Raw genomic sequence first — 27,415 nt, 5'->3', positions numbered from 1 at the left:
TCCTTGCAAAAGGAAAATAATTTTGCAGAGGAAGTGGCATTGTATTCCAGTTGTTGCTCTCATCAGACTTTATCTCAGTTTATCCTCTTCTTGCAGTACTCAGGTGGTTCAGCTCCAGCAAGACATCATGCTTTCCTTGGAAAGGTGCTTTCTTACCAGTGATCATACAGCAGCTTACATTAAGGGCAGGACTGTAAAATATATGTTTGTGTTTAGTCAGTGTTTTTTATGGTGACGCCTCTGAGGTTTTCCTTCATGAGTGAAAGAGAAAGCTAAACTACAGCAAATATGCATTAAAATCATGTGGAGAGAAAGAAGGGAGTTGGTGTTGGAGTGGGAATGGTGTTTAGAATCTTCTGTTTTCCTCTATGATCCTAGATATGATTGAGTTTTCTTATTTAGTATAATGAAAGTTGTTACAGATTTTTGTATATTGATTTTTCTAGTCTTAAGAGCAAATGGTGAATGTTACGGAGACTAGGCAAGGTAAGAGTTGTACTACTTTGATTTTTTTTTTTTGTTTTATGTGATGTGTTTAACAGAAAAGAGTTGCTAAAAAACCCTAGTGTAGTTCAAGTAACTTGAAAGCCAGATTCTGCAAATCTCTCTTGTGTGACTGTTCTTAAGATGCTCCTGAGTTAGGAAATAAAAAAAGCCAGCCAGGTTTCATCTGGTCATCTAGGTGTTGAAGGAAAAGAGAAGGTAAAGGCTTTGGCCATAGTTCTCACTTCATTAAAATTGCTTCAAGCAAGGGATTTGTGGGCGTTCTTTAGAGAAGTGAGGGGTTTTCTTGTTTTTTAAAAGCTTTGGCAAGAAGCTTTGTTATTTGTATTGAATGTTCCAAAATAAAAATGTAGCCAGAGGAAATAGCATCTGTGAAACCTTGATTCACACATGTGAAACTTGACAATGATTTGGCAATGATTTGCAGCAGGTTTTATAAAGGACAGTTACGTAGCCTTGGTTAAAAGCTACATACCTTGTCTTTAGCACTCAAGGCAGGAAATCCAGAGGGCCCATTTCCGTGTGATGTGTAATCTTCCATTCGTGTTTCATGTCATGCAGAGAGTTCTCAGGTTGGTGGAGCAAGTTTTGGTGGTCACTCTGCATTCCAGATGTATCACCACCAAGTCAACATTTGGAAGAAACCAGCAACCTTTGCCTTGTCTGGAAATGTAGAAATCCCAGCCTGTGCATGGTACCCAAAACAGCAGGTGGGAGATTCTTGGTTACAAAATGTTAGTCCGTGGCAATTATTAAAGTGCAGTTTAATGCTGCTGCTGCTAAGTAGGAATGTGATCATGCATATCAAGCATGGATGTGCTGAGAATTGAAATGTGATAAGTGTGTCAAGGATGGATCACGTCTGAACCTAATCTTCCTTCATGAAAGGCTGGAAATTGAAACTGGAAATTCCATATTTCATTACAGGGCTACAGAAATAATGCTGATGAAAACAGTCTTCATTAAATCTGTTCTTTGGGTATTGGCAGTTTACCTGGGGAAAACACAGAAGGAACAAATGCATTTTGGTTCAGTAAATGCCACCTTGCCTTAATAGTTTTACACAAAGGATATCTTGATGCCTGGGAAAAGTTCAGGTTTGACAGGGCTGGCAGGTAGAAGGTGAGTCAAGAGATGACATTATTGAGGTTTGTTTTAATTAGGGTATGGCAGAAGTGGTAGTCTTGTATCACAGCAGGCAGGAAGAGGTAAAGTCACCACTCCTGTGTCAGGAAATCCTCCAGGTGTGAAATGAAGGTGTAAGGATGCCAACATTTTCAGTTGTTTAGAAAGAAAAACACTCCCACTAACAATACAGGGACCAACAGCAACAGAAGTATATCTCAGAGGTGATATCATGGAAGTATACCACAGAGGTATTCTCTTGTGATGATTTCTGATTTCCTTGTGCAAGAAAAATCAGTACCATAGCAATAGCTCAGCTGCCTGGGGCCATGCTTTCATTATATTAATTCTCTCTTAGTAGCTTTATGGGAATGTTTCCCAAAAGTCAGCAGAATCACAGGCATTGTTGCTCTTAGGTTATCAAGTTCTGAAGTATTTGACAAGTGAAAAAGAGCAATTAATAAAACCAGGATAAATATGCATTCAGGATAAATATGCGTGTATTTATAGAATGAGTGACAGGCTAAGGTGGAGCTGAGGTTTGTGTAGCAATGTCCCTCAAATCCATTTGGAAATGTTGTTGTTCTAATACAGTTGATTCTAACTGTCAGAATTGAGCAATCAGATGGCATCAAGTTCCTCCAAAGAGGGTTTTAGTGACATTATCTGGGAGGTGTCTCTACCTGAGCACTCACTCTTCAGGGAGTAGCTGTAAATGAGCTGTCCTAGTAAACTGCTTCCCATGTCATCAAGACTATTCACCCAGCTCAAGGATATTCTTCAGTGCGTGGTGGTTTTGTTGTTACCAGTGTGAAACTGTGGAGGTTACTTCTGGTCTTAAAGTTGTGTATGTGAGGAAAAAGAGACTGTTTACACAGTTCCAGATTCTGGTATGTATTCTTAAACAGCTGTACCTTCTCTCCTAAAGCAGTTCATGCTGCCTTTTGCCTTCTGGCACTATATTGGCTGTCAACCTCCTGGTCATTCATTGGCTTCTTTAATTATTCATAAGAAAATATATTTTCCTCTGTCAGCTGCAAGCTCATATATCTTAGATTTGTCTGCTGTTGAAGGAAAACCATGAATGTCTCATAGATTTTGGGAAAACAGAACATTAGCTTGCCATACAAGTGAAATCATCCTAGCTGCGGGCAGTCTGTAGCCACCAGTGTCACCATTGGGATTCAGATCAATTCCCAGATACCGGGGCTGTTGCATCACAGCAGCAAGTTCCTGGCTGACATCACACAGCTGCAAAGGGGCTGTTCTGGAGCCATGTTACTTAATGGGTGGGAGCCCACAGCCGACAGTGTCACAATATCTCTTACGTCAGTGTTCCAACGGATGTTGTGGTGGTTCTAGACACTTGGTTTTGAGTAGACAGCCAAAATCTCATCTTTACTGGTTTAAATTTTAAAAAATAAAAATTCAGAGTATGTGGGGAACCCGTGCAGATCTCTGATGACAAAAGGCAGATTTTTATCAACAAAACTTTGTATCAAAGCCCAGGTCTAGAGCTGCCCATCTTTGTTGTAGATAATAGGAATGAGAGCAGAAGCCGTATTCCCATCACAACAGGATTAGTGGACTGATCCCATTAGCATCTCGTGATGAATTGGAATTCAGCCCCACCCAGTTGGTGTGAGTGCCAGCAACAATTGAGCTGCAGCTCCCTCTCTTTGTAGTGTATGCAGTGGGTACCCCAGTGTGCATACCTTGCACAGTGCATCTTTATGCATCACAGATTGTCCTTTGGAGACAAAATTTGTATTACAGCTGAAGTTAAAAATGTGTGAGCACAGCCCTGCTAATGTTTCGTGTTAGAGGAACATTCTTCTTTGAGCAGGAAGGGTTTGCATTTAATGCCAAATGATGCAATTTGAAGCATAGTGTATCTCTAGTCACATTTAACATTGGATTTGCTGGCTTTCTCCACAGAATCCCAATTAAGATGGAAAAGGTCAGTGATCTGACTCTGCTCTGAGATTTCATTTTGTATCTGTACTGTTGGCTTTTTTATCTTTCACAAAGAGCTTAGTTTCAAAGAATGCTTCCCCTTTGCCAAAATTCCACATGATCTCGCCTTCAAGGAAACACATCCATTTTTAGTAAACTAGGAGAGCCCCTTTTTTTAAAAAGAAGATTTCTGGTAACAGTGATTTTAACCCATGAAATGTGGACACAAATGAGTTAATCCTAGTTCAACTTATAACAGCTATATTTCATTGATATGATTATTCACAGTGCAATTCAGTATCTGTGCTTTTAGGGGGGAATTAGTAATTTTTTGCAATTTAAGGTATGAAAAGCAGCAAGGGTGTGCACCTATATGTTAAGGAAAATAACCTGCATCACATCAATTTCTTCTTGCTTGTTAAAAAATATGAAAATTTAAATAATACCTCACTACAGCATCTGTTATTTTCTCTGAGAAATAGAAATCTTTGCAGAAATTTTAGTTTACACAATAATTTGTACTGTAATACCATTCTATTTTTGGGTTGTTGAAGTTCATGCATACAGTAGCAGAAGAATATGACTAAAACAGGTCTTAATTGGCAGGGTATTAATTGAGTATTTTAAATAAAATGCCTTAGTTTTTTCCTTTTCCTCACTTCTTTCTCTTTTGAAAAAAACACCAGCTAGTGCTGTGCTGCTGGCCAGCAAATATGTGAATATCTAACCAATCACTGGGATAGTTTTGTTCTCTTCTGGTTTTGTCATAGCTGTGCCTCTGGTTCAGGTGTTTTGAGGAAGATAATGGGAAAGAGGATGGAATTGCTGAATGTTTCATGCAGTGACTGCTGTACTCTGCCCTGTTCCTGGTCACATTTAAGGTCTACTTTTCTGCATGGGAGAGGATTCTCGAGAAATTGAACAAAATAAAAAATTGTCACTCAGTTTTAGGGATGCTTTGTTCTGAACTTTGGGAAATTTAAATACTTACTGGAGGTTTGGGGGGACAAGAGAAGGATTGCAAATAACAAAAGCAGTTCTCGAATTTGCAGATTCAGAATTCACACTGTATTTTGCTTCTGTCTAATTCTTAACTCAATTCTCAGCTCCTGTTTTAGCTTAGTTGTTCTTTTCCTAGTGCTTGCTTGTTTTTATGGTCCTGTCTGACCCTCCCTCTTGGCTCCCTGTTTGGGCACATGCAATCACAGATGCTGTGTATAAGACAGCATTCTTGTGGCCATCATGAGTAAAAATGCTCTGAACTTATTAACTAAACTTGTTACTGGTTAGACCCATTTTGAATGATTTAAGAGACTATACTGCAGCATCAAAATTCAGCTGATTTAATCTGTTTCCCACTGAATGTCTACTGCTAAATAGGAATGCCAAGTTTTAAAAATCACTGTAGAGTGAAAGAAGTCTGCAAAAACCTATTCATTGGTGCTAACCAGCTTTGGTGTCCCTTTTCTACCACACTCGGCTCATTTGTTGCTTAAAAAAGTGTATTTTAATTTCTTTATACCTAATGTAATTTTTACAGGGAGTTATTTCTGTAGCAATACTAAATCATGGTTCAGAGTATGTGAAGTTCTTGACTAATTCATGCCTTTTGGTCTGCACAATGTGTGAAAAATAGTTTAAAAATGTTCTTCGGTAAGGTAAAGCGAAACAAAAAGCAAATGGAAATTCTCATATTTGTGGTCAAACCTTTTCCAAAACAGAGTAGAAAGAAACTTTTTTGCCACATTTCTGCCAGAAAATAGGTCTTACTACTTAGGAAGCCTGTTTCAATGTTAAAATGGGTAGAATTCAAATTGCCTTTGCCAGCACAACTGTGTGAAGGAGGAGATAAAGCTATGAGCCGAAAGATGCTTGTATGTTGTGGAATTCAGAAACTTTTACACCTTATATATAAAACAGTGTTGTAATAATTCTTTAAATAGGTGGTTAGACATCCAGTCAGTGTGGGAAATAAGTATCTTTTCTAAATTACTCTTGCTTGTTTCTTGTCGTCTCTGAAATAATTTGCATTCTTTCTTGCGTGGTGATGTACATTTGTATTGTGAAACCTTAGCAAGTTGTGTGGATGACAGGTAATTCCAGTGTGATTAGCTGCACTTGGCAGAAATGTTTCAGGATACATGACATATGTTGGGACAGTATGATTGAAAACTTCTCTTCTCCAGTTAACATTTTACAACAATGTTGGCAGAGAGATCCCACTAGGAATGTCACAATTTTGGATACCACATTGTAGCACAGCACTAAAACTCTGCTTTGACTCTGCTGCAGCTCTACAACTTGGAGAGGGCTGGAGTGTGTTGTCATTTTCCCAAATTGGTTAATTAGAATTAAGCTATGGAAGTAAAGCAGAGGGGCCCTTAGGACATACTAGAGCGCTCTGGGAGATGGTTAGTGCAAAATAAGTGTCCATTGCATAAATTCTTGGAAGTGTACGCAGTGTTCTGCAGGATAGATACAATTACTTTATCAACTCATTTGTTACCCACAGGTTCTTAAGCACGTTCTGATCAGTCCAGTCAATTTGCAGCTTCCACTTAAGCTGAAGTTCAGAGAGTGCTTTAAAATGCCAAGAACATTCTCTGCCACCAAAACAGGGATTCTGCCTGCACCAACATTTTTCCCTGGTTCTGGCACAGGGTTTGTGGGAGAGGTGATCAGAAAACTACTGTATTTCTGATCAGCTTCTCCCACACACTCTGGCACTACAAAGCACCTAGGACAAGCTGTAGGGGTAGGAAAATTATATTTTTGCTGTAGCAGGAAGCAGGATCCAATGCAATGATCTTTCTTTGCATTGATGCATTTATCTGATGTTTCATCTGGATTAGCAAATGGTAGGATCAGGATGTTTATAGAGCGTGTCTTTAGCAATCTGTAAGTGCAGGGTTTTCTTCACCCTTGGAAGAAAAGGGGGAAAAAAGGGAAAAATGTTTCCTTTTTCACAAAAAGTAGAAAAGTAGGGTAAAGAATTCTAACTGCTTTCTGTCATAAAATAATAAAACTATTCTAAATATGCAATGCAGACTTCTTGCTGGCTTCTATAATTTTGTAGTTTTAACTCCCACTATTAGAGCCGTCGGAAACATTCATTTAAAGTATTGTTTTTTCCAAATCAAGTTTGGACAAGTTGAAGCTGAGGTCATGTTTGAGTCTAATACCAGCTGGAAAGAAGCACATGGTGTTTATGTGTGTGGGGGTAATTTTTTTCTTTTTGAAATATTTTGTTGGTGAGCAGACAAGGGTTTTGTTATGTTCCCCATTAACTTTTTGTATTCGTGGATTAGAAGTCTCCATGACTTTCATGCTTTCTTACCTATGTGCACCCTGCTGAACTTTATGTCCATTATAGCCCCTGTTATAAGGAGCTTTTGTCATACCTGGAGGTTGGGTAATGCTTCTATCAGAACTCAGAACTTTGGCGTTTATAAGCAGCAGCTTTCCTTGACCTTTAAAGAAAAAAGAATCCTTTGCAACTGCGTTATTTATCACAGTGCAGCTTGTGAAGGAGAGTTATGCTCGTGGATATTTTGTGTCCATAGACTGGTAATTGAAACTGTCCAAGGAAAAATACTGATTCTTCAAGTATAAACATTTGGTAGGTGTTTGTGACTTCTTTAACCAGAACAACCTTGCCAGGCAAGGAACCCTAGGGAAGTTCTAAGGCAGCTTTACTGAATCTCCCTTTCTTCCCTCCCTTCAGACTTGTCACGGAACAGACTGTCGGAGCTTCCAGCAGAAGCCTGTCACTTTGTCTCCCTCGAGACTCTTAATCTGTACCAGAACTGCATTCGATACATCCCAGAGGCGGTTTTGAACTTACAGTCTTTGACATTTCTAAATATCAGGTAACAGTTGTCTTACAAATTTTGCTTTAGCATGAGTAGTCTAGATTTATACATTTTGGTGCATCCATAAATAATGCTAACTTGTTATGTTGTATAAAATTTGATCAACCTGAACCAGTCTTACCCACTTAGGTGGATCAGGGAACATGAGGATTAAGCAGCAGTTTGTAGAAGAGGAGTATGAAGAAGAAAGCTAATTCCAGCTTGAAGGAATAAATAAATGCCAGTAGTTTCCAGGTGAAATATCACCATTTAGACTGAAAAAAGATGGTAGAGCTTTTACATAGTCTTTTCAAAGCAGCTCTCAGCAGCTGAGTAACGCTTATGCAATATCCCTTTACTTTCACTGTACTGGTGGCTTTGGAAGATTTCTCAAGCATTAAGACTTCTCTGCCAGCATTACAAGCAAATTGCTGCAACTTGGCCTCTTGATGAAATCTGAATGTGTACAGCATCCTCCATTTGTAGAGGGTCTTTGTGGAAAGTTTCTCTTCAGAATTTGGCAGAGATACTAATAAAAAAGTCTCAGGCTATTTCTTTCTGGTGTTATAAGCACACTAATTTGACAAAAGTGTATTTCTTTATTTTCTTTTTTCTATTGATGTGAAAATTGAATAGGATACAGATTTCCTAATGTTGTATCTCTAGTAGGTGCAGTACCATTATTATCCTTACTCAATCAGAAATACACTTTAAATATTCAGTGACTTTTTAAATATTCTCATTACTTTCTCTGTGGCATTTCATGTGTGCTGACCTGCAGTGCTACCTATGAGGAAAGCTTTTGCTCTCAGCCCAAATATGCTCCTTTGTGACAGAGCATGGCTAGTTATCAGAGGCACCTGAAAGGGCACAAAATATCACATTCCTCCACACTGAGTTCAGAAGCCTCTGATCAGCCTTAATACTTGATATTCAGTTTGTTCACATGTAACTAGATAAAGCGAGTAATGAAGAGCAGTCTCATAGAGCTACCATTGTAGTAATTGCGTAAAAACTGATTTGATCATCTGAATGGAGTATGCTTTTTTTTTGCATGAGTTTCTCATTAGACTTCTGATTATTTTGTTTTCTTTCTGTCCAAAAGTCGAAATCAGCTTTCAACATTGCCAGTACACCTTTGTAGTCTACCACTAAAAGTTTTGATAGCAAGTAATAATAAGTTGGTTTCAATACCTGAAGAAATTGGACTTCTCAGACAGCTGACAGAGCTAGTGAGTATGCACTTGATTTCCAACTATTACTATTCTGCTCCTGGCCTAAAGATTATCTGTGTCTGTCACAGTGTCTCCAACTGTGTTTGGTTTTGTATAGAGGTGTTAGAAAATATTTTTAGATACTCTGAAATTTTAAAAGAATTTTATGTGAGGGAAGGATGCCCTCACAAATGATCCATGTCAATTTAAATGTCTTTCTAGAATAAGAAAGGAAGTCTGGTGAAGTTAGAGTTCTTGCTGTTTGTTTCTGACAGAAAGCTTTTCTGTTCTTCTAAACTTCTAAAGCAAGTTGTGCTGTCTGAAATACTATGGAGTAACTTGAAATAAATTTTTACAGCTGAATGCTTAATCTTTTAAAGCTTTTATTTCCCCTTTTCTTTAAATTGAGAACAGTGCTTCATATCAGCAATAAGATTGAATGAGTATGGATCTAAGGTGTTATATAAATAGCTGTCTTTTTCTTTCAGCCCCTAAATAGAGATGCATATTTGAGTTAACAGGGACTTAGACGATGGTAACTAATTCTTTGCTCTTCTTTGTAGGATGTGAGCTGTAATGAAATACAGACAATACCTCCACAGATTGGCAATTTGGAATCCTTGCGAGACCTAAATGTCAGAAGAAATAATTTGGTGCGTTTACCTGAAGGTGAGAAAACAGCTGTCAGTTATAACTGCAGAAACTTCAAACACTTCTCTACTTTCAGTCCCTTTTTTTTCCCCTGAGAGCTGAAAGCAGCTTATTGTTTTGTGAAACAGTTTTTTTTAAAATTTTGCTCTTTCTCACGCACTTTTAATCTTCTGAATTGTATGTTTGTTTTCTATCACCAGAACTTGCTGAATTGCCTTTGATTCGATTAGATTTCTCCTGCAATAAAATAACAACAATACCAGTTTGTTATAGGAACCTCAGACATCTTCAGACCATCATGTTAGAAAACAACCCTCTCCAGTCCCCCCCTGCACAGGTAAACTGCAGCTACAAGATCAGATGACTAATTCGGCTAACAAGGGCAGAACTAAGTTATAAACTGAAGGGTTATATTACATATTTGTTATTTAAGAACAAGAGAACTTTAAATAAATTCTGTTGTCTAAAATTGTTAAATATGCGGCACAGCTTGAAAAATCCCTTTTATTCTCTTTGCTGCATTAATAGTCTCTGCTGTGGAATATTACAAAAATTCCACTGATGTTGGCTTGAATATTTCTGCCTTTGGCATAGGAGAGGGGAAGCTCTGTTAGGCAAGACTGGTTTTCTGCCACTCAGATTCAAAATTCTGACTGAGGCCTCAGTGCTGCAGGTTGCTGATCCACTTTGCAGCAGAGTACTTAAACTTGCCTTTGAGCTAGAAACTGCAGTATTAGTGACTAATTTGATTTTCCGTGTGGGTATACAGTCCCCTGAGTATTACAGGTTCTACTGTGAGCTGTTGCACCAGAGTCAAGAGGTGCACTTGCTGAAACTTGCAGTTTCAGTGGGGTTTTGCTTCCCTTGTGAAAGCAGAGACAGCTGTTACTGCTTTCATTGACTATAAATTTGAGCTGGCTTTGGCAGTCTGCCACTGCCATTCAAATCTGGGCATGGGTGGGATGCATCTGTTCTGATGCCAAGGGTATAAATTCTAGTACTTATAAATGCTTGTGTCTTGTTTTCATGATGAAATTTCAGCATCCAGCTGACAGAGTTGCCTGCAGACCAGATGTACTTGGAGGACAGCTTCCATTTGTCTGTTACAGGCATCCCATGATGCTCCACTATAGCTGTTCCTCTAAAATGCAGTGAAATTAGAATAAAAGATACTTTGGTTGATGTAAATATGCTCATTATTATTCTCAACTGCATCTTGAATGTTTGCACTGTACTTTGAAAATGTATTGTCAAATTATATACTTACTTCTTTTTTTTTTTAATTTTTAAAAGATATGTATAAAAGGAAAAATTCATATATTTAAATACCTGAACATAGAAGCATGCAAGATAGCTCCAGACTTGCCTGATTATGAGAGGAGACCCATGGGATTTGGATCATGGTAAGTTTTGCACAAGTCACATTCCCAGTTTTAATGGTATTCGGGTAAATTTTGTCAGTCCACTTTGAGTTTATTACAAAAAGCAGATCAAGGATTGTTCTTTGGCAGCTGTGTTGAGGTGGCTTTGAAAAATATTGTTTATGGCATTTCATGGTGCATTCTAGCAAGATACTAGTGTGTAAGAAGTGAGAAGTGGTTCAGGAGATGACCAGGGCAGTGTCAGAGCTGATACGCAGTAAGAAGAGAGTAATAATAAGCAATACAGGGAGCGTGCTCTCGTGTTAACGTGTATGTTTAGTTTACAAGATCTTAATATTTTCCACAGACTTCGTGGATCATATCCCAGCTGTGATTTTTAACCTTTTGTACAGATTTTTATAATGGCTGTGCTCAAACCACAGGTGTAAATGCTGATCTCCACCCTGTTGGTAAACTGTTATTTTTGGCAAGCTTTCATTTGGCACTGCTGCTTGGCATTGTAGTACAAATATTGGAACAGTCAGCCATATCAGCTGCTAAATTAAGATGTCTAGCAAAAAGCAGGAGTTAAGATTTATTTCTGTTATATGATACAGAAGAAAGGGAGTCAGTGAAGTATGAAACTGAATATATATATAAAAATTACTTCAGTCATCTTGGAAGGTAGTAATAACATGTGGAAGAGTAAGTTGCTGAAGAATGTACTGCTGCCTTAGCAGCAATAAAACACAAATCAGGGGGTTTCACAGTAAATCATCATGAGTCAGATTTATGAAGAAGAATTTGCATGAGGGACTGACAGTGTGATTCCTCATCAGTACTGAATGTCATAAATTACTGTTCTAAATGAGGTTAACATATGAGCATGTTGAGGGTTAATCAGTTTCCAGTACAAGCTGTTGCAGATGGTTTCTGCATAATACTGAAGATACTGTCCTTTTTCTGGAAGGAAGAGACTCTAGATGAGAAAATGTCATGATCTGTTTAGCTCTAACATAGTTTGTTTATTTTTAAGAGGAGTTCGGAATCGAGTGGACTGTGTGCTTACTGATTTATTGTTGTCTGTAGCTGTATATTGCTCTGGAAATTTTCATAAATTGCTTTAGTGAAATGAGCAGAAGAATTAATGTATTTTATTCATAGCTTGGAATTGTAAATGTTAAAATAAGGGCCGAACTAGTTGAAGATGCTTTCTTTAGAATTTTTAGTAGACTCAGCAGTATGACATGAGCTTCAACTGGCTTTGCTTTAGCTTTATTTCTGTACCCAAGAGGAGATAAGATTTGGTGATAGAATTATTTGTTGTTACTTGTGCTGTTTAGGGCATTCAGTGTTGCAGGTGATTCCTTCTTATGGAGAAACTGTCCATGGAGCAGAGCGCATATAAAAAAAAAAAACAGTAGAATGATCCAGTGAAGGAATACCCAGTTATTATACTTTTATGTAAGCTGAGATGAAAGAAGTAAAATCCTTCAGCTGTGATATACCTAATATTTCCAAGCAAGGCACAAGAGCTTTGTGTTGTTTGTTGTCTTCAAAGGTGACCAATAGAAATAAGGTATCAGTCAGTCCACCTAGACTTTGTTGCTGATTTATCTGATCAGCTTGGTGTAATACTATGCAGGTTGAGAGTCTGAGTGAGAGACTCTTAAAGTTTAAGGAAATTTGTGTCATGCTGTCAGTTCACTCTTGATCAAACATTTTTAATAGTAAGGCTGTTGATACTGCTAATGAAACAAGATACTCTGAAACATCATGGCAGGGGAGTGTGGGTTGGAGGTTCTAGCACAGCTAATTGGTTGTTTTAGCCTTGTCAAATTACATCAACCTGTTTCACCAGAGTGAAACCCTGTATGTTTCAGTCCTTTTCTAAACATAAACTATGTGGAATTTATCTTGCAGCAAGTTTTGTTCAGCTGCAGCAAGCCAGTCTCATTTGCAACAGTGAAACTCAGAGTGTCTCAGGTTGGTGCTGGAGGGAATGAGATTGAGAGGAGGCAGAACTGTCAAAGTTATGTAGCAGTTGTTGGCAGACTGGCATAGTCTGGAGCTAGAAGGTTTAAAGTACTCACAGGTGAACCACTGTGGTGAATATTCTGAGACTTGGACAACTGTTCTTGCTTACAGGAAGTAAAGATACGGGTTTTCGTGTGACTTGGAAATGGCAGCAAGTATTGTCTTTCATTGTTCCTAGCAGGGATTTGGCTTCTCAACCTTTGATTTCAAGCTTATGTTATACAGCTTCCTATAAGCTGTGGTTGCCCCAAATGCTCTGATCTGTCCAAATGCCTAATGGTTGTTCCTTGTGGCCTGTTGGTCAGGGAGGAATAAAAATTTTAGGTCTCAGCTGATTTTGGGATGGCTGCTGTATGATTATTAATGAGTAAAGTGTGTAGCATTGGATAGGTGGGTTTAGTTGTGAGAGTTGGGAAAACAGAAAGCACCTTTCTTGTTGAAAAAAGAAGTTCTGGGGACAGTGTTTACATATTTTTGAGCTTCCAGCTAACTTTAGTGTTAGATGTAAAGCTTTTCAAATTCTCCAATTGAAAAGGGATGCTGAAACAAAGTTTGTATCAAAACACTTCCTGATATTTGAGCTCCTTAATTTGCAGTAATTGTTCAATTTACAACAGGGTGCTCAGGAAATATTGATTCATTTAAAAAGGAAATATAGTGCAGATGGATTTTTCTTTGACCCATGTGTTAAAAATATATGTAAGTTCTATGAACTGTAAGTATAATTTGGGTTCTGTTGTCAGTTATTCAAATTAGTAGCTCTTTAACTACATTGGGTGACTTCATGATCATTCTTTTTTCTTTCCACTCAGAAGGGACTTGGTTTTTTCTTTGGCTTTTTTTTTTTTTTTTTTTGCTTTTTAATGGTTTATTATGCAGATGATCTTCCTGTTCAAATACAGGGCCAAAGCAGTGAAACTCCTCTGAGTTAATCAAACTCTATGGAGATGCAAGAGCTTGTCTTCTGCATAGAAACAGATGCATAGCTTAATGTTTCTCATCTTTAGCCTCCACCTCTCCTGGTACTTCTTTGCTATTTCCTGTCTATCTGAAAACTAAAATAGGCCTTGATAGTAGTCCTTGATAGTAGTCAGTCTTCTACAAAGATGATGATGATAATAATAATAATAATAATAATTTGAAAATAAGTATTTCCTGAAAGTGGAATTTCAGAGGGAGCAGCAACTTTAAAGCAACGCCAGTGAGAAAATGACCTGCAATTTAGTTACGATGGGGTGAAGCAATTAGCTTCCTGAAATTCATTCTTCCTTGTGCATTATGTAGTAATTACTGCTGCAGTTCTCCCTGGGGCATCGAGTGCCAGTAGGACAGTTGAGCCATTGTGAAATGCCATCTGCAGTGGATCAGACAAGTCCCATTGTCTCTTTGACTGTAGCTATCTGCAGCAGTTGCCAGAGTTGACATCTGTGATGGCTATGCTGCTGAATTACATAGTTTCTAAGCCCAGAAATTTAAAGAACTGTATGGCTGTTTGGTTATATGTATTGTAACACTGGGTGCATGTCTAATGCCTTTGTCTAGACATGTCATTGACAAAGATCTGTAAATGTGCTTCTACAGTTATTATATTATGATGTATCTGAAATACTTCAGCTTACTGCAGTTTCTTATGTAATTATGACACAGAAGACATTCATGTCATGCTGCCTACTTTTGAGTAGAAGTAGTATATTCTGTGTTTTTAGTGATTTTGTCTATATTTATGCTTATTAATGTAAAAGTTTGTTTGAGTGTTTTTCAACCAAAACATATGAGTAGTAGAAAATGAAATTTAACTTGCTAAACAGAGAAATATGAGACCACTTTGCAGTTTGCTTTGTCTTAATTTCTCTTTGGGAAACACTTGAAGAGTGCATCTATGCTTTGAATCAGCTTAACTTTGAGGGCCAGGCAGTGTCAGTCCAGCTGACTGACAAGGATGGTGAGCTGTCAGGCACCTACCTCCTGCTCTGTTGTAGCAAGTGCAGTGTGAGGTTTTCAGGCATGCTGAGCTTGTGAATATGCTGCAAGTGTGCTTGGTGGCTTATTCTGCTTTTGTTCTGTAATAGCTGAGAAGCTTTTGGTGGTGTTTATATCACAGTAACTAAAGCTGTGTGTTTGACAGCCACGAGGAACTCTATTCCGGTCGTCCATATGGAGCACTCGATTCTGGCTTCAATAGTGTGGACAGCGGAGACAAAAGATGGTCAGGGAACGAAGTAAGTGTTGCAGCCTTATTTTTGTTGACTGGAGTATTGTACAGGAAAGAGAACTAAATGTATGCCTCTGGAAGCACATTCCATAGGTAACATGCATGTGCTGGTTGCCTTCAGCCAATATTGCTTGTTTTATTGGAAAAAAAACAAGGTTAATTTTTTTGGGGACAGACCCCCAAGTTGGAAGTACTAACAGAAATGTATAAAACAGTGCATGAGGGGTTAATTTACTGGAGCATAAAAAATGAGAAAAGTAGGGTTCCTCATTTAAAAAAACTTTGTAACATTATCATATTACAATGCTGAGTCAACTAATTATTCATGAAAAATTATTTCAGTAAAATAAATCTGAACATGAAAATTCAGCTTTGGAAATCGGATGGAAATTTTCTCTTCTTCCTTTGTTTAAATTGTTAAAGTCTGTTTGCTATTTAGAAGAGGGAAAATAGGATCTCTTAGCAAAAAGATTGACAATTATTATTGCCATGAAGTTCCCTCTTCCTCTTAGGGCAGCTAGAAGATAGCCAAGACCAAACGTATCACAGTGAGCTATACTCCATACTTGTACTCCTAGCTTGATTTTAGAGAAGATGCTAGGATTTTCCATCCTAGGATGTTTTCAGTCATGTGTAGATACTGCAACCAAAACTGTAGGCATCTGGTTTCTGAAGAAAGCTCAACTATATGTTTTTTTTTTAAGAAAATACATTATAGCTGTCTTTTGCTTTAAATTAGTGTTTTGTGGTTGTAAAACAGAGCAATTGAAGTACAAATCAAGGACAAATAAAGAAGTAGTAGATTACGGAATTATGGTTCTGAAGAAAAATGTTTCCAGACTTCACTGTTTGTTTTCCAAAGCCAACAGATGAGTTCTCAGATCTCCCATTACGTGTGGCAGAGATCACCAAAGAGCAGAGACTGAGAAGAGAAAGTCAGTACCAAGAAAACAGAGGGAGTGCAGTTGTAACTAATGGTGGAGGTAAGTAGTGACCTTTGGCTAATAGTATTAATTGTCATCATTATTAAAGTTCCAGAATGTTTCCTATAGATAGTAGCTTGTTTAAAGAGAAAAAAACCAGAAGGGTCTAGGTGGAATTACACAAAAAAAAATTGTGGATGCTGTAAAAATACTGTTATTTTAAAGGATGTTAAAGGCAAAATCAAATAGCAGCAGAATTGGTATTTTCTTGGCAAATTTGTCAGCTTTTGCCTGTGTCCTATGTTAAAAGTCTCCAACTGCTTCAAATGGTATTTTGGAATATTGAATTTCAGTGCATGGAGTTTTGCTGTTTGGGCTTCTGGGGAAAATTTACTGCAGTAGTAAATTGTTAGTGCTCTGTGCTGACTGCTGTCAGAACAGGATGAGCAATTTTGTCAGAGAATTTTATAGTTCCGACTAGTACAAAAAAACTTGGCTCATTCCAGTTTTGGATTTTAATCCAGACTTTAATATCATCCAGGAGGGGCTGATGTTTGTGAGTGGCAGTGTTTTGTTGCACTTTTTCAATTGGTGTCCTGCAGTCTTACAGGATCACCCTCAATGTGTTCAAGAGGTGATTGTGCGTTCTGTTTCTTGATCTCCACAGCCCTCCTTCATTTTAATTTCTAGTGATCTGCTGCTACCCGTGTCTCCTTTTGTATATACGCTTTAGTTTTAACAGTCTTTCTGGTTTGTTTTTTTTCAGTCATTCCTTCTTCTCCATTGTTCTGCACTACTTATTATTAGATCTCTTCTGCATATACTTCTATTGATTCTTCTTTCTCACTGTTTTCCTTTTCCCCTGATGGCTGCAGTTCATTTTTTCTGTGTCGCTCTTCCCAGCTACAACTAATCTCCAGTGCCCAGCTCCCACTTTTTCTTCTCTCTTCCCTCCTCCTCCCCGTCTTTATCTTTTGCCATCTCTTTTTGCTTAGTCTTCTGTGCCGCAATCTTTTGTTTTCTCTGCCACCTTCTACAAATATCTGAAACTGCCACCTTCTACAAATATCTGAAACTTTTTAGCTGACTCACACTCTTTCACACATTAATGGGGAGAAAATTCAGTTCAAACAGTTAAATTCTGGCAGTTAGAAGAATTGAAGATATGGTGTCATGGAGACCTCTGGGCAGACTTAATAACAGGTAGTGTTGCCAGCTCTGCCTCCAAGACTAGCTTTATTTTGTTGTTTGAGTTTTGTACACCAGGGATTTGAAAATGCCTCACAGATTTTTAAGCTGGAGCATGATCAGATTTTGAGTAGGTGTATCTGAGAGAGGCACAAACCATAATAGCATGTGGCTGTCAGAGATCCAGATGCTTTGCACTTTTGTATTCCTGGCACAGATACTAATAGCTTTCACCTTTTTCTGTATTATTGTTGCTATTATCATCATCATGATTTAATAAGCAAGCCTGGAAAGAAGGGGAGTTTGGGTTTTTTAAGATTTGAAACTTTGATGGAGATTTAATGAAGCCACAGTATATAGGAATGTAGTTTTGGATGGTTGTAGTAGCAGAGGGGGCAGCTCTGGCAGTAACAGTTGCTAGATTGTGTAGTGAGGCAAAGAGAAGTCTGTTTTAGACAAGCAGGAAAGGAACGGGGGAGTAAAGAAGAATGTCTGCAAGAGTCTGGAGCAAGTTTGGGGAGAGTGTTAAGAAAAAAGAAAGTGCTAGTGCTCTGAAAGGGAACTTACGCTTTCCCCTGCATCCCCAGTGTGGTATTTTTCAGCAGGGGTGTTTGCTCAATGTCATGACTCTCAGAATCCCTGGGCAGAATGTGGAAAAGCAGTGACAAGTGAAAAAATTGCCCTACATAATATCTCCCACACAAAGGAAAATCAATACCAGCCAAACTGGGCTGTTTTTTGCTCTCATTTCAGCAAATCCTAATTTCTTTTTTCATTTTCTTTTAAAATAAAATTGCAGGTGCCTTATATTGTTTTAGAGGGATTTTGTTGTTGTCTGTAGTCTTATTCATTATCTGCACATGCCCTTCTTATATTTATTGTATTTGCATCCAGATAACATAGACATGCTGCTCTCTATTTTGTTGTAGTAGTGATTGTAGTAGAAAGATCTGTCATATCCATTCTAATTTTTCTGACAGAGAACTAAGAGAAAATATTCCGGAGTATGTGCAGGTCATTTTACAGTCCTGATACTAGCTGAAAATTTTGATACATAGTTTTGAATTTTGAAAAGGAAGTCACAGTATTTACTTTTTCAGTCACTGCAAAAATATCTGCAGCCAGCAGTATAAAACTACCTGCATGATACATGTGCCTCGTTGCTTTTTAAAAGGCATAAATTCTATCCTTATTTCAACATTTTTTTATCTAATGTTAGTGGGCCTGGCAAAATCCAAGGACTTTCAGGCTGAGCTTTCCCAGATGGCAGAAAAAGCAGGGCCTTAGTTCCTGACCTTGCTCTCTTGTCGGATTTTCCCCTCTCTTGTGGGTTATCTAACTGTGGCTGTTTTCTCCATGCATGTTTGTCAAGTGGAACACGATCTGGATCAGATCGACTACATTGACAGCTGTGCCACGGAGGAGGAGGAGGAAGAGGTGAGGCAGCCCAAGAGCCTGGACCCAGACAGCCTCAGCTCCCAGTTCATGGCATACATTGACCAGCGGCGGATCTCCAATGAGGTGCTGCTTTTACTCCCACTCATTTGATTCTTACACCCCAGCAAACTCTTCCCTATTAAGTCATTCGGATGTTACACTTCCAGAGAGAGTCCTGGGAAAGTGAACCTATAGAAACAGATTTTTTGCCACATCATGTTTCCTTCTGTGTTCTGTCAGTCTTAATTTAGTACCTATGTACACATTTACACAGTTCAATGGCTCACTGTACAGACTACATTAATTACTTGTCTAAAAAAATCTTTGTGGCTGCTCTGCTTAAACAGTAACTATGGTGCTGTGATTCAGGTGCGTCCTTTCAAAGTTCTGTGTTTTGAAGCAGAAAGATATTTGCTGTTTGAAGAAAAAAGCTAAAAGGTCCACTTTTTTTTTTTTTCTATGTAGGAGCTTAGTCCGTATCTTGTCAACTTTATATTACTGTGTTTAAAATCAGTCACACAGATATGAGAGATGCATTCGTTTTGCAAAGCTCATAAATTGGGTATCAGATCACAGAAGCTGAAGCCCAGACACAAGAGCGAAACTCAGAAAAAACCACTGTAGACAATGCAACCCAAGGAGTCCTTGCTGTAGACAGGGAAAGGACATTGGTCAGCATCACAACAGCTACTCCTTGGGGTCTGTCTTGTCATAAAAATTAAGCTGCTTTTAGCTGAAGGAGTGGTTTCTCTAAAGACAATCCAAAACACTCTCCTACTCAGGAGGCCTGACTGCAATGTAGTATCATGCATGCAGGCGTGAGTAGAAATTGGCAACTTAGACTTAAAAAGTTTCTATTTTTCTATGTTAATAGGTGTGAGTGGAAGTTTTTAAATAACACCAAAGGCAATATGTCTCTGTTCCCAATAGGGTAAATTATTTCATTGCTCAAATTAAACCCAAAGTGTTCTTATTAATCCATGTTTTGCTTTCCTAGTCCTTCTGGGACCTGTCTTTAGAATGTCATAAAACCATGAACTTCTTTATTCTGTAATTCTGAGAATCCAGTCTTCATTGCTGTACACTTGTAGAGTTAAACTCCAAAGAATGTATTTACATTTCAATACCAATTTTATACCTTCATGAATTTCTCTGCATGATTCTTAATACTGGAGGTTTTAAACTCCTGAAGTTATCAGCAGGCATATTTAATCTTGAAACTATTACTTATTTCAATTGGAGAAAAAAATAAGAGTGAGCTTGCTTGCTTGGAAATGAACATCCCTGACTTGTGTTTTGTGCTTCTATGTCAGGTTTTAAATACCAGTAGTTACAAATGAAGCTCAACAAAGAGATTGGTTGGCATTAATGTACCATTTTCTGAATAAATTGCTAGCTTAGTCTTTTGTGGTTTTTTGCTTAGAGCTCACCAGTAAAGCCTGTATCCATCAGAGAATTTCAGAGAACAGAGGATACAAGAAGACATTTACATCAAAACAGGTAAGATTTACTGAGGTAACAGTAATTTTATCCAGCATTTCATGATGAATGCAGAGCATGTATTTACTGAACATGTTTGGAAAATGGCATTGTTTTCTGTTGCTTTGCCAGAAGTGTGTATGGCTTTTTTTTTATTTTTTTATAAGTTATTGCTCCAAATTAGCAATTGGAATTCTAATAATAGCAGTGAGTGGCAAAAGGCATAACTATGCTATGCCAATACTCAACTTAAAATCAGTTGGTTAAATAAATCTGCATAACTAAAATGCATATTTTTAAACTGATCTAATATCTGCTCTTTGTGGTTTAATTTGTGCTTTGATTAAATAGTTGATTTAAGCTATATTACATAGTGGACAAAAGGGATAAAGGTACTTGCAGGAAGGATAGAGATACTATGGAGTAACTGATCTGCCATAAGGACACATTCTTGGTTGACTGGTTTTGGTATTGTAGGAGATTCATTTATTTTAAAAAGTACCTTTCTGGGCCATAAGAGATGGAATGGGAATCAATTCTGAAAACAAGTTGCTTATTTTGATGGAGTATGCCCATGCTCTTTAATGATTACTTGGCTTATTGGAGAGAATGCTTATCTGTAAAATAAAGGTCAGAATTGGACAGAGTATCAATAAGGGGTGGTTAGATTTCTGAAAAGAATTTTGGATGTCTAGTTAAAAGAAAAGAAGATAAGCAAATAAAAGATAAAAAACAAGCAAATTCTTTATTATACTTTTGAGGCATTTCAGTATTCTGTGGAGGGAAAGGACTACACAGAAAACCAGCCCAGTTGTACTTGGAATGTTTGAGGGGCAGAGGGGTAGTGGAAAAGACAACTGCTAGTCCTAAATATGCCATTACTTATGCTGTTAGTAGAAACCAGTTTTTAATGGATTCTAAAATGGTGTTGAAAGAGCAAGTGAAACCAAGATTAGCATGTAAATTTTTCCAGAGTTTTGGTGACATTTTAATAGGCATTCTGAAATGTGCAGAAAATGTGCAGATACAGTAGCTGTACTGATAGAAGGGAGGGTAACTATTTCAGCATAAGTCAGCATTCCTTACCCTGTCCACGAGTCAGGTATAAAGTGGTGTAGCAGTTCTGCCATGTTCTCTGACAAAAAAGTGAGTGCTCTTGATTTGAAAAATTCCTTTCTTGCTTGTTTGTTTACTTATTTTTTTATTGAACATTTGTGGTCAACATGGAAGTAATTAGACTTTACAAATACTGGTTTCCATGATAAATGTGAAGGAAACAGGAGAAGGCTGATTAGCTGGGGAGAGCTGCTGTTTACACAGACAGATGTTAATGATAAAGGAAGTTGAAGTTCAGTAAGGTATCCGGTGATTTGAAAATTTAACTTAAGGATCTCCATGCAGAAGTAGTTAATCAGCGATCTGAATGAATTGTAGCTTACTATGCGGAGGTAGAGTGAAATTATTAAGACACTAAAACCAGATCATGTTGTTATTGCCTTCAAAATCGTGTAGAAACAGCCATATGACAATGAGTAATTTTTTGTATTTTAAGCTTGCATTAGTCAAATATTTTATTTTGTGGCAACCACAAGCTGTAAAGTGCTTCCACAGTAATTCTGTGCAAATGCCTTGGCAGGCAGCCTCTTTTTTTTTCTTTAGCATGCTGGAGCCATTAAAACTCTGAAAGTTGGATGTAACACAGACTTCATCTCAAGAGTACTTACATGAGTTGAGTCAATTAAATAAATACAGTTTATGCCTCTGGACAGGCTGTGGTGCATTCCTGATGTAACAAAGCTGTGTGTACTCTGCTCTGAACACACTCCTTGGCACTGAGCTGAGCCCAGTCCTGTCTGTTCAAAACAGCTCTAAGTAATGGGTTTGTCATGTGCTTCAGTGCTAATTTAAGTAACAGAAGAGACCTGTGGCATATGGGTCTTCCACATCTCCTCTCCATGAGGAAAAGGCCCTAAGTGTGCACACGGCCAGCTGGACTGATATTTTTTGGAAATGCATGGTTAAGTGTGTCTGTGTTCCATGCTGCCCCAGGAGCGAAGGTCACAGAGTTTAGGCTGTCAAGAGTGAGCTCCTTCTTTTCCATCAACTTTTTTTCTAAGCAGCAATATGTCAGGGTGCATGCTGTAGACTGTGGACCTTGGGAATTGTTTCAGTGCTAACAGCTGCCTTCTAGCAAAGAACTGATGGTAAAATTTCTCTCTTATGGTTGATGTGATGGATAAGAGCCAGATGGGTTCTTGTTTACCTTGTGACTTTGAGGGCTTGTGTCACTGGCAGTCACCTGATTGCTGAGGTGAGTAGGTTTGTGCTGAAAATACCAAAGGATCCTGATGTTTAAAAATAATCCTGCTCTTTCCAGAGCAGAATAAGGACTGCAATAACCCAAATATTGTCTTAAAAGAGAGACTTCATCTTTGTGTATTTTGAAACCATTGTTAATTAAGCAAGTTATGTTTAATTGCAGCACTTGTAATCTGACTTGGTATCACAATGTGATTTCTTTAGTCCAGATTTCACTTTTGTGATTACCTGAAGCTAATTGTTTGGGCATTTCTCTCACAGAAACAGTTGTAATCTAGAGTAGAATTAATTTGACAGTACTCTATGTGCATCAGTGGCCAAACCCCCTTCCATCTGGTATCTTACCTGCAGGGATACAGATGAATTACGAAGACCTGAAACTCTAAATTTGATGCAGGACAGAGAGCATCACCAAGTACTAAGGAGTTATGTGGACAGGACAGAGAGGTAGGGAAAAAGAAACTGAGTGTTTCTGCTGATTCATTTTATTATTTTCTCCTCCTTTAAATAACCATACTATCCAGTTGTTCCTCTAAATGTGGATCATGTGAAAAATTCCTGGTCTGGTTAGTCTTAGAGAATGAGTATGAAGTTATGACTATCTCAGTGTAGTAGGCCAAATGTACAATCCCACCAGTACATCTTATGCTGTAAAAAAAATGTTATTACAATTCAGGAGAAGAAATAGAAATTACTTCACAAAATCTGTAATTCTCAGTGAGCTAATCATTATCAAGCTGTTAGTAGACAGTTATTCTTCTGATTTGATCAGATATTTGAGTGTCACTGGCAGTTTATATATGCAAAATGTTTAGATTTAAGATTAAAAGTCTGCTTACTCTCTGTTTTTGCATTTGTCAGACCCCTGCCTGATTCACCTTATTTTCTCTCGCTATCAAGTCACCACACCCAGGTAACACATAGAATTTGAACAGTTTTGAATGAGTTTGGTGCAAAACCAAACTAATGTTATCCATAAGATGTGGCCTGTTTCTCCATAACCCACCTGCAGCTCTGACTTCACAGCCTGATGCCCTGTTTGTTTGCAGGTGCCTAACACAGATTCTGAGCTGCACCGCCGGCACATTGAGCGCACCCGCCGGGAGGCCCAGCTGGCAGCCCTTCAGTACGAGGAGGAGAGGATGAGAACTAAGCAGATTCAGAGAGAAGCTGTCTTTGACTTTGTTAAGGTGCCTCCTTTTACTGCCTACTCCATACTTTATCTTTCCTAAATCCCTTAATTATAACTAATTGCCATGGTAATTACTAATTGTATCTTACGCTCCTGGCACTTTATAAAGGATTTGGACAAATAGCGTTTTAGTCCATTAAGTGTTGGTGCTGTAGCTTAACACAGGCAAAGCTAGAACTGAGGAGAAAGATGGAAGACTTACCCAAAATATGATTGTTACAAAGAATTTTGATTTTTGCATATTTCACCTCATTTTCTCCATTTGTGTAGATGTGATGGGAGTGGTTTAAGAAAGAAGACTGTATCTGAGCAGACATAGAGGCAGTTTAATTTTGAAGATAAATTTGGCAGGGAGGAAATAATTATATACACAAAAATATTATGCTGCCTGATACGTTTTGCTATTTTGTGATAATAAAATAAGTTAGTTCTGGGTAAAGCATGAATGCAGACCTATGGTACATCAGGCACTCACTCTGAACACTGAGTCTTCTCTGTCTCTGCACTGAATATGAAGTCTTCTGCTTAACATGCCAGTCTATTTATATGATAGTTGATTTAAATTTGTTTTACTGATTGCTGCTCTCGTCACTTACCTGAATCTCACCCTCACCCAAATTTAAGAAATGTTATGGTTAATATTTATTTTGAGTTAGGGTGGTCTACAAAGAATGGTTTATTGCTTATATTTAACATAAAAAGTTAGTTTAGAAAAAGGGTCTTAACTGCCTGAAACTAGGCTTTTCATTAGCAATAACTATTCTTAGGCCTCTGGCACTATTTTGTAGTAAAGCTGCTTATTGAAGATTCAGTACAGTCTTTTAGTTTAAGATGAAGTTTATAGGACGCATGTTGTTCATTGATGAGTCTCCTGGGTTTTTTGGTTTGGGATTGGTTTTGGGGTATTTTTCTTCTCTTTCCTTTGTTATTCATGACCACTTTTTTCTCAGCAGTTAAATTCCTGCCTTCAGTTGTATTTTGGATTTATTATGCATCTTTCATGTGCATAATTTGAAATTTTTGTTTGTTTGAGTGTGGAATAACGGCTGATTTTTTTACCAATATTATGGAAGCTTCAGCTCAGTGAAGTTTGCAATTTCCCCAATGCATGTTCTATTTCAAAACTAAGACTTCTCTTTTAAAACACTTTTAAACTATGCTGGTTTGTTCTGAGCTTCAGTTTCTCTGTGACATTATTTTAAATTTAATTTTTTCTTATCCTGTATAGCAAAGAGCCTCCTTAAGTCCTCAGAAACAAAGTCCAATGGATAGTGAGGTAAGAGTCCAATAAGAGCATTAGTATGGATGTCAGCACTTAAATTCTTAGCTCTCCATCAGAGTTCTTTTTTTCATTGTGGAAAACACCTCAAAACTGGATTATAGCATAGTTTTTTCACATATTATTAAACCTTGGGTTGGGGTTTTTTTATAGGGTCAGTCTAGTATTTTCTTCTGTTCATATAGATTGCCTGTTGAAGTGTGTTGTTTTATTTTTTTGTATGTTTTCTATGTTCTCTGCAGAAAACACATTTCATATTCCATTTTAAACTGCTCCTTGTGAGCAATACAGTTTATATTCTAACAGGCATGTTCAGTCAAGTTTGTCACAGTCATCCTTCACTGATCAGTTTTCTCCCAGTTTCCTGTTATTAGATCACTAGTTGTCCCAGAAATACTAAGCTTTAGAATTTTGAGGGCTGTCAGAAAAAGGAATAAATATTTTTTTAAGGTTTTTTTTTTTCTGCTATAGTTTTATAATAATACAGTTTTTATAATCAAAACCAGGAGCACAAATCATACAAAGCTCAGTCTTTAAAGTACACGGAGCTGAGCCAGTAACATCTGTTCACTCTCTGCATCAGATTTCTGCATAGTGACAGCTTTTCCACTGCTTCCCATCCCCACTTTTGTCCAGAGAAAGATAATTCACTTGGAAGTGTTAATCAGATCAAAATTTTTAATATTGTAATGAATATGATAGTTCTTTAGCAGCATTTTCCAACTAACTCTTCTTGTTAGAAAATTACCAAACCATGGGGTAATTGAAATAGTTTTTGCTCCTTTTTTCTTTTTAATGTTTTTCTGTTCTTAATTTATTCTTCTGAAAGGTTCTTTGTTCTACCAGAGTAAGCACTATGAATGCATAGTGTTCTGTATTTGCTTGACACAACACAGAAAGCAGAATGATTGATTCCTTAAATAATATGACTGCACTGTCATTCCTGGGTCATGTGGCTGTGTATTCCTACAGAGTTACAGATAGTTCATGGATTGTTTTAAAGAGCCTCACAGTGCTACAAGCAAGCAGTACATGTTCCAAAATGTCTGTCTGTTCACATACTGTGTGTTTCTGACATTGTGTGTGTTTCTGACATTGCTCCATCTCTCCCACCTCCCAGTGTCCCTTTCCATCCAGAAGGTCTCAGCATACTGATGATAGTGCCTTGTTAGTGGTAAGATCCTGCACGTAATGGCCTTTTTCTGTGGCAGATTCTAGAGCATAGAAATGACAATGTTATGATTGTCTCAGATTAGACCAACTGTTTTAGAGCTAATCTAAATAGCATAAAACATGACCATCTTCTTTGAAAAGTAGCTTAGCTATGAACTATGATGTTATGATATGTTGACATTTTTGCTGACAGACATTTGCTAATAATTCAATCATGTTCTTCCACAAAGTAATTAAAGCTTATATTTTTTTTTTGAGACCAGAAGAAAATTACTGATAGTAAAGATCAGTTTCTAGAATGAAAAATTCACCTCTAGTTGTTCTGGTTTGATTTCTTCTCCATTCAGCTTGTTTCATAATTGATGTGCTCTTCAGTGTCAAGTAAGCAATTTTAATGCTTAGTGCACCCTTCTACTTTAACTTGTCTGTGTCCTGCACATGGAGGTTAGAAATTCTTGGCACAAGAAAAAAGTGTTCTCCTTATGAATGCTACAAATCATGAAATACACCTCATACAGTTTTATTGTTTATTATCTTAAAAATCATCTATTTTTGAACACTTACCAAAAATAAAAACATGTATGTGCATAATTCATGTTTTATGCTATTTCTTCCTTTGTGGCATCTTAGCAATGTAGCATAACTAAAAAATCTAATTAATGTCATAATCCATGTCTAGAAGATTAAAAATACACCTGATTTGCCTGCTGTTGCATGACTGCATGCCTAGAATTTATTTTCTTGATTTATGTGCTTCCATTATCTGCCTAAATTTTCTTTAGGCAGTGCTCTTGATTAGTGTGTGTCTCTCCTGAACATGTTGTTCAAGATATTTACTGTGTCTTTATTCAGACTTTTTGGGTTTTCTGCTTTCATAAGACTTTTTGGGTGAGAAATAAAGCTTAAAATGTTAGAGAGAAATTTAATAATCGTGTGGCTGTTTAGAGAAATCACTATCAATGAGCATATTAAAATGTGCTTTCATAGTTCGTCATAAAAAGCAAGTAATTTGGGTTGGGATAATTCCCTGTTGTCAATGAATTCATCTTTGGAATGTATTTTAAAGACATTTTTAAAGAGTGTATTTTAGAAGAACCCCTCTTCTATTTGATTGTGTGATCACATGACTTTTGTTGTAAAGTAAGATACAGAATTTTTAGAAATTACATTGAAACGGTCTTCCATTGTTATTTGTTTCCTTTTTTGTCTTCAACCAAGTAACATCCTTTTCCTTCACAAAAAGAGTGATCAGGCTGGCAAGGAAGGATTGAAAGCAATAATTTCTTTGATCATTTTTCTTTTGGTTCCCCACATTTTTCAGCAGCACTTGAATTATAATAGTCTGTGAAATGCTGGGGTTTCTGATCTGCAGCTCTCTTCTGTTATGGAAATCCATACTGTGCCTAATGGTCACATATGCCAGGGCAGCTGTTTTTGGCAGTTACCGTAACTGGAATATTAGGCCCATACTAGCTCATGATTTTGTATCATTTTTTGTTTACACAAATGTATTT

The 27,415-nt window shown here is 37.5% G+C and overlaps 1 protein-coding gene across 3 annotated transcripts in view; it reads left to right on the top strand.

Moving 5' to 3' along the window:
- The window catches only part of LRCH3 (leucine rich repeats and calponin homology domain containing 3), a 62,131-nt gene that overhangs the window by 17,039 nt on the left and 17,677 nt on the right, over positions 1-27,415 (top strand). For all 3 annotated transcript variants that reach the window (XM_066325918.1, XM_066325919.1, XM_066325917.1), the window contains exons 2-15: positions 7,310-7,454; positions 8,542-8,668; positions 9,214-9,319; positions 9,502-9,638; positions 10,595-10,704; positions 14,825-14,918; positions 15,774-15,894; positions 18,395-18,543; positions 19,883-19,959; positions 22,609-22,704; positions 23,119-23,170; positions 23,307-23,447; positions 24,678-24,725; positions 25,849-25,902. In XM_066325918.1, the coding sequence (XP_066182015.1) occupies positions 7,310-7,454; positions 8,542-8,668; positions 9,214-9,319; positions 9,502-9,638; positions 10,595-10,704; positions 14,825-14,918; positions 15,774-15,894; positions 18,395-18,543; positions 19,883-19,959; positions 22,609-22,704; positions 23,119-23,170; positions 23,307-23,447; positions 24,678-24,725; positions 25,849-25,902 (1,457 nt within the window). The remainder of the gene's footprint in view (positions 1-7,309; positions 7,455-8,541; positions 8,669-9,213; positions 9,320-9,501; positions 9,639-10,594; positions 10,705-14,824; positions 14,919-15,773; positions 15,895-18,394; positions 18,544-19,882; positions 19,960-22,608; positions 22,705-23,118; positions 23,171-23,306; positions 23,448-24,677; positions 24,726-25,848; positions 25,903-27,415) is intronic.

Source organism: Sylvia atricapilla, chromosome 10, assembly GCF_009819655.1.
Source record: "Sylvia atricapilla isolate bSylAtr1 chromosome 10, bSylAtr1.pri, whole genome shotgun sequence".
NCBI classification, from domain to species: Eukaryota; Metazoa; Chordata; class Aves; order Passeriformes; family Sylviidae; genus Sylvia; species Sylvia atricapilla.
The sequence above is the reverse complement of the archived record's forward strand: the minus strand, read 5'-3'. Positions and strand labels throughout refer to the sequence as shown.